This window comes from Sminthopsis crassicaudata, chromosome 6 (genome assembly GCF_048593235.1).
Source record: "Sminthopsis crassicaudata isolate SCR6 chromosome 6, ASM4859323v1, whole genome shotgun sequence".
Classification (NCBI taxonomy): domain Eukaryota; kingdom Metazoa; phylum Chordata; class Mammalia; order Dasyuromorphia; family Dasyuridae; genus Sminthopsis; species Sminthopsis crassicaudata.
Genome location: NC_133622.1, coordinates 225591996 through 225599787, shown reverse-complemented (window position 1 = coordinate 225599787; position 7792 = coordinate 225591996). Strand labels below are relative to the sequence as shown.

General features: G+C 42.9%; 1 protein-coding gene across 1 annotated transcript; it reads right to left on the bottom strand.

Moving 5' to 3' along the window:
- Positions 1-3460: 3460 nt before the first annotated feature.
- Positions 3461-7059, bottom strand: RAG1 (recombination activating 1). The gene has a single exon (XM_074273445.1). It carries the CDS (start codon positions 7057-7059, stop codon positions 3916-3918), a length of 3144 nt encoding a protein of 1047 aa, XP_074129546.1. The 3' UTR covers positions 3461-3915.
- Between the last annotated feature and the right edge of the window lie 733 nt (positions 7060-7792).

Sequence of the window (7792 nt, the reverse complement as noted above, 5' to 3'; positions counted from 1 at the left end):
GAGTTCCCACTCTGGGAATTCCCTTCACTGACACAATCACCGATTCTTTCCACTTTCAGGTTCAACCAAACTGAAATATTAATGTATACTCCACCCCCATTCCCAAGATTGTTTTTTTCTTAAATGATATCTATTTTGCCTGGGTATTTCTGTATTATCCCTTGGAGACAAATTAAGATGCTTCATTTTTTCACTTCAAATATTTATTTCAAATATTCAGCCAAAAATCTTTTCGCAACAATGATAACAATACAGAGAAACCAAATTGTAAATTCATTTTATTTAACTGAGAAATGTTCAGGCTATAAACATAGGCCCCCCCCAACCCAATGCACTGAATTCATCGCATGTAAATAAGTTTTCCTTCTCTAAAACAAGCCCAAGAAAAATGCTTAAGGAAGAAACCCCAATACAAACTCCTAAATGATTTCTTTTCGCATACCTAAAAAAGAAGTCCATTGCAATCACATGTAAATGATCACCTGACCTATTCCTACAGATTACTGTAGCAGGAAAAAAAAAAGTTTGAATCTTGAAAGGTAAAATGAGTATCTCTCCACCCTCAAAGGACCTAAAACTTGGAAGAACAGATCATCTCCCCCAAAATGACTGAAGATACAATGAATCTCTGCAATCAGAAATCACTTGCATCCAAATGAGGGTCGGTTCCTTTCTCCCCAGACCGCTGTCTAGCTGTTGTTTACAAATCTTGCCTAGAAGGTGTATGGAATTTGAATTCTCTTGGATATAATATGAGACCCAAACCCTCAACCAGACAAATCTTTATCTTCATCTAAATCTTGCAAAAACAAATTGAGACAGGGCTAAATTTCAGCTCACCTAGAAGAAAAAGACATATGTCTCTCCTGCTCTAGCATCTCTGTACATGTTTATTAATCCCAAACCACTTTTTGACCTCATGCCAAGCATTCATCAATTTCCATCAAGCATTATCACTGGTCTCTGCAGTATGCCTTGGTGGGTTGATGAGCGAGCTCAGAGAATAATGCATTACCCTTCCCAAGTCCCAGTACATGCTTCAAAAAGCAGCTCTGTTCAATGTGGTGAATTTCCCCGGAGTACGTTATTGCATTTACAAGAGGCATTGTTAAAAATAAAATTTGAGTCGAAAACAAGTGTGGAGGATATTGCAATCTCAACAATAGGGACTCAACAACTGTATCTGTAGCCTTTCTGCATATGGAAATGTTCCCTTGGCCAAATGTTCCTGGGCTTAGCAAAAATGTGATTTGATTAGCAGATTATTGGAAAAAGTTGGGCTATAAATCACACTGTTAGCCACATGCATTCAAAAGAGTTTCCCACAGAGTCGGAGAACTAGAATTAAATATTGGAAAGAATGTATAGTCATGTAGCACACCATAAATGGAAAGGGACAAAGATACAAACTAATATACCGAATACCACTGAGGGCTGTGGCTATGTGATTATATAATGCTCCTACCCTTCAAGGATTGCTGCAGAGATTAAATAACTTTTACTAAAATGAATATTTTTTTGCAACGGGGTCTAAAAAGCAAAGCTAATAGTTTTCACTGAAAATGTAAAGTTTAAAAAAAATGGGGAAGTGGAAAAATAAGGATAGGCCCACAATTTCATTTTGATGAGGAACACCAAGTAGGAAATCTCCATTAACCCATGCAGATCAGCAACTCGTCTCTAACTTAACCAATCAAAGATCTTTCCCAGGACACTGGGAGAATACCCAGGCTGTGATACCTATGTAAGTAATTGCAATCCATGTCTTCTCAATGCCACGGCCAGCCTTTTATCCACTATACCCCACTGCCTCTCAATGTAAAAATAAATGCATATACTTTCAACAACTAAATATATAATTTGTTTACACCCTGTATATCAAAAGCAATGAAAACACCATCCATTGGAAAAGTCAGAAATGTCATCCTGGTCCAAGACCTGAAAGGACATCAAAAATATAACAGACAATGCTACTGCTCCACTGCCACTGCTCTGATATATTGTAGGTAAACCATGGAAAGTATGGCCACTTAGCATTTTTATTTAAAGAAAAAAAATCATAATTAACACTAACATATCTTTATAAATCACTAACAAAATCCCATGCCTACTACAAATTGCCTAGTTCTTTTTAAAAAATAAACAACACAAATAATGGGCTTCTAGACAATTGAAAAGACTCTAGATTTTAATGGCCTTTTCTTCTGCTTAATTCCAATTCATTATCAGGTGGGTCCCAAACTTGCAAATTCACCCACAGAATTTTAATCCAAAAATGTAAACTCCAGGAGATAATAGCCCATGTAAATCTGTCTCAGAACTCCTGCCTATTGAAAAGTTGGCAATGTCATGGTAATTTTGATAAGTAATTACTTAACATAGGAAAGGAAAAAATATGAGTATCATATGTGAGTAAAAATTTAACCATATAGAAAGTGAATAGGAGATAATAGAAACAACATTCTATAATAGAAGGAAAACACCATATTAAGCCTGGCTTTAGTGAATTGAGCTACGTTTCCAATGGCAAAACTGGCAGTCAAATTAAAGCAAAGCACTTAACTGTGTATCTATATCCAGGGAGCAATCTCACTTTTTAAAAGCGTCCCTGACCTTGGGAAATCCCAGAAATGCATCTTGATACTCTAGATTGCCTGATTTACTTAAAAATCAACCAACCAACCAACCAAAAATACTACATTTTCTTAGATGCCCATTCTTAACCAAATTTTGTAACTGAGAGTTTCCATAAAGCTCTACCCCTTCATAAGACAGTTTAATGTATTTTTTTTTCCTGCAAATTTTGTCTGTATGACTTCCCAAACTCCAGACTTATGGACATAATGTAGAGTTAATAGGGTTGAATTTCCCTTGGGACAAAAGACGTCCCTTTTATTGTAAAATGTTCTGGTTAATACGGGCACACTTTTAATCAACGTCATTCTGTAAAGGCAGTCTTGAAATATAGCATTTCTCTCTATGTCATTGAATTTACAACTAGCCTTGGGACTTTATGTAGTCAATTCCCTATTCGGGGTCTTATTTTTTCATTTGTAAAATATAAAGCTCAGACTAGATTTTTAAAGTCTCTTCCAGCTCTACCATGTTAAGACTATGTGTGCCAAATGGTATAATATTTGGTAAAGCACTTTTAAAAACATAAAACGCTAGATAAATGTGACCCACGCCTGTGATTTCATCATTGCTAATGGAAGAATTCCCTCCACAGATGCTGATTGGTAACTTATCTATAATCGAGAGTCTTAGAAAGCTGCCGGGGGGGCACTATGATTATAAATCAGAGGCAGGATCTGAATCTTTACATTCTTGACTAAAAGGCAGATCCTTCCTATTTAAGCAAATTAAAAGAACTAATATTTTATGAAATTGAACAATTCTTTGGAAATACATTGACTAAAGTCAACATATCACATAGGAAGGTTGACTACCAAGAAAAAAATAAAAATAGCCTATAGTAATAATAACGAAAATAATAGTACAATGATATTATCATAAATGATTACAACAAATAAAATGTAACCGGTGGGAACTACAAGAAGTCCCTGCCTGGTTTTATGGATTCCTCTTCTGCATCTATAGCCTTGACAACCATGTCACTTGGACAAACTTGTCCATCTCTCATCTCCTGTAACTACTCAGGACCTGAATTACTGAACCTTCAAAAGACTGACAGCCATTGTTTCCCTTTTAATCCTTTCAAACATACTCAACCCGTTACTCAACCATTAATTAGATGCTGTTACATCATCTTTGACCCTCATGACAACTAACCACTTCTCAGGGATGGTGATCCCCAAGACATGTAGAAGTGAAGGATACTACATGAGGGAGAAGACCCTTGCAAAGCCAGAGGAAGACTGGTTTGGAAAACCTACACTTAGAAATTTGTTCCATTTAGAATTCCATTGAATTAAGAATTTCCAGTGAGTCTTCTAGCCCTAAAGAGTCTTCAAAGCCTGCTTGTGAGTTGATAATGAGAGCGGTATTCTTCACGGCATTATGAGCATTCATAAACTTCTGGAGGTATTTGGAAGTGTACAACCAATGGTGCTTCAGGACATCCTCCATTTCATAACACTTGGACTGTCTGGCGTTCATTTTGCGGAAACGTCGGAAGAGTTTATTACCGGATTCATTCCCTTCACTGGCCCATGCTCCGATGGAGCCATCTCTCTCAATGATCTCAGGGACATGGGCCAGAGTCTTGTGAAAGTAATTGGTGATTTTCCCCTCGTATCTGTACCGGAACTTGGTAGACAGGAGTTCTGCAAAACGCTGTGAGTTGAAACTGTACTGGCAAAGCGATTCTGGGCACTCTTTGGCCGGGCATGTTGAGCGCCACACAGGTTTCATTTTCAGGTAAAGGTCCATTAGCTCCCTCAGGGCCTCATGCCTTTCCTCAGAGTGAATTAACTCACATACTGCTTCCACCGTCTCCTTGGTCATGAGCTTCCTGGCAAAGTTGCCATTCATCCTCATGATGGGCTTCAGGTTCATTTTTTTCCGGAGGTGCTTGTCCAGGGTAGCCTGCCATCGCTTCCTCTCCTCTTTGGATGCGTTGGGATTCTTATAAACTTCCCCAATTTCCAGCTGGAAGAGCTTGTAAAACTCTGCCGCATTGCCGATGTCACAGTGGAGAGCATCGATGGAAGGGACCGTCTCGATAAAAGGCTTTGCTGAGACCCCTTTCACCCTGTCTCTCAGTTCTTCTGCCGACTCCTGATAGGGGTTGGACCTCCAGACTTCATAACGTTCCAGATTCTCCGCGTGACTCCTCGTGATGGAGTGAAGGACAAGATTCTGGGAAGCTTCCAGCCGGGTGGCGTCACAGAGGGTGCAAATGTAGACAGAGCCAGAAGCCTCGAGACCTTCAACTTCCCGGACAAGTTTTTCATCATAGCCAGTTCCTCTAAAGATGAACTTGAAAGTCCTTGGGATGCCTCCCATCTCAAGCAGCAATTCACTGCTCTTCATCGCCTCTCTCTCTGCAATGAGGGGACTCAGGATGGCTGTCAGGGTTTCGTGGTCCGACTCATCAGCCAGCATGAGGCACAAGGGCTTACAGCACAGCTCGGAGTTGGGCTTGGCTTCTTCAAATATCCTCACGCTCTCCTGATCGTGTGTGATAGTAATGTTCATGATAGTGAAGGAAAAGCGCACGGCCTTCTCGGGCACAGCTGGCCCGCTCCCATGCTTCTCGCTCACATCTCCCATCCCATCACAAGACTCCTTCACCACCACAGTGAAGGGGCCACTCAAGTAGTCCCCCAAGTCTTGGGATTTCATGCCTTCTAGGATGTCTTCTTCCATGTCCATCAGGGCAGACACCAGCGCTGCATCGTAACGGAACCTTTTTGCAATGGTGTCAACTGGGTAGTCATCCACAGACGCAGCCCAGCCAGAAAGCCCGTCAATAATGCCGACGTCCGTGCGAGCGGAGACGTTCTTCAGAGGGGGGTTCCACTCGAACGGGTGATATCCAGGCAGGAGGGTCTTTTCTGCATTTCGAAGGGCATGCAAGGGCTGGAAGATCTGCCTCCCAGTGATGGCTTTCACAGTCCGGTACATCTTGTGGTACTGGCTACAGCTCAGAAAAGTGTTGACCCTGATGGCCAAGCACACAGCTGCCTGGAGGCCCGAGCCTCTGCCCTTCATAATGGCCTCCAGCTCGTCCGCCTGCCGATGCTCATTCCTTGCTCTCAGTACCAGCAGGAACAAAGTCAGGCACACTGCCTTCAGATCACCCCCTTCTTCTCTGTCTGCAAAAGCCTTGACCTGCATCTTCAGTTCTCTCAGCCGGTGTTTCTGAGCCCTCCTGGTGAGGGACAGCAGATGCTGCCGGGGCCGGCCGCCTTTATTAATGTACACATAGGATGCTTTCGGTTCCTTGTGGCTGGAGATGTGCTGGTTGTATTTTTCAAAGCTGACTTCCTTGTCACAGTCATTCACAGGACATTTCACCAGCAGGGAATTGAGGATGTTCACAAAGGACCTCGCTGGGCTTTCCACATCTGTAGGGAAGCAGGGATACTGGCAAGAAGGGCAATAGCTGCCCATGACCTTGAGGCACCTCAAAATGCAGGTTCTGCAGAATAGATGCCTACAGGTGGTTTCCACTGGGTCAGTCACAATGTGCTCACAGATCTGGCAGGAGATGGCCTTCACAAAGTCCACAGGGTAGTCCACAGCTAGCAGCTTAGTGCTCAAGTGCATCTTGCTGCAGTTGGTGATCTTCTTCATCCGATCCTTGCCACCGTTTAGAAGCTGGACTTGACTCTTTGGGGGATGAGCTTTCTGAGTCCGTTTGATCACCGTCTTGAGCTTTTTGCTGAGTGACAGATTGAACTGATGGCCTTTCCTCTTGAGTCCCCGGCGAGCTGCCTGGCAGCTGTCACAGGCTGGGGTGTGTGGACGCCACTCGATGGCAGCTTTCCTTGGAAAGTGTACCTCACAGGGGGCATTGCTGAACCTCCCATACATAATATTCCAACAGCTGTGGCAAAACTGGGTGGGGTGGATGGACTCAACATCCCCTTTCACGTCAATTTTAAAAACCTTTGCGATCAGGTCTGGCCAGGAGGTGACTTTCTTCTCCTTCTTTCGAAGGAGGCCCTGAGTTTTATTGTCCACTGGACCATGGACAGGGTATCTCCTACTCTGTCCATCAGCTCTAAAGGAAACACCACAGATACGGCAAAGCTGCCGGAGGCTGGCCAGGTGAATTGCCTTCTCCCGAGCCTTTCCAACATCAGCAGGCTTCTCCAAAGACTTGGGAAGGGCTGAGAATGTTGGCTGGATGAGGGCCGGCTTTTCAGGTGCTGGAATATTGGTGCTGCTTATGACCGCTGGGGTCTCTTCCAGAGATGCCTGGACTTCTCCCACGTTCTTATTTGGCCCCTGAGCTTCTTCAGGAGAGGGCTTCACAAAGGATCTCACTTTGAAGAGTTTGAATTTCCATTCAGAAAATTTCATATGCGGGTGCTGGATTTCATCTGGGGCAGAGCCAAGTCCTCGGCCCGGTGCCACTGGGATTTCCATGGTGGCAAGGATGAGGGCCCCTAGGAACAAATGGAGAAGGTCAGATCAGGTGGAAATGGGTGCAATGGAAGATAAATGATCACTTTATCGCCAAACACTTCATAAAAGCTGTTACCACATTAATACTAAAGCAAAAAGAGGCAGTTACAGAAAAAAAAAAATGCCTGGTGTCATGAGCTAGGAATGCCAGACTAGAAGCCCCTGGGTTCAAATCTTGGCTCTGACACTCACTAGCTGTGAGATTCTGTGAAAGTCATTGGAGGGAGGGTGGTTAGGAGGGGGAAATGGGAGGGAGGGGAGGAAAGGAGAAAGGAGGGAAAAAAAGAGAAAGGAAGGGAGGGAGGGAGGAAGGAAGGAAGGAAGGAAGGAAGGAAGGAAGGAAGGAAGGAAGGAAGGAAGGAAGGAAGGAAGGAAGGAAGGAAGGAAGGAAGGAAGGAAGGAAGGAAGGAAGGAAGGAAGGAAGGAAGGAAGGAAGGAAGGAAGGAAGAGAAAAGAAGCAGAAAGAAAGGAGAAAGAAAATGGAAAGGAGAAAAGAGAGGGAGGAAGGAAAGGAGAGAGGGATGGGTGGAGAAAGAAAGAAAGAAAGAAAGAAAGAAAGAAAGAAAGAAAGAAAGAAAGAAAGAAAGAAAGAAAGAAAGAAAGAAAGAAAGAAAGAAAGAAAGAAAGAAAGAAAGAAAGAAAGAAAGAAAGAAAGAAAGAAAGAAAGAAAGAAAGGAAGAAAGGAAAGAAAGAA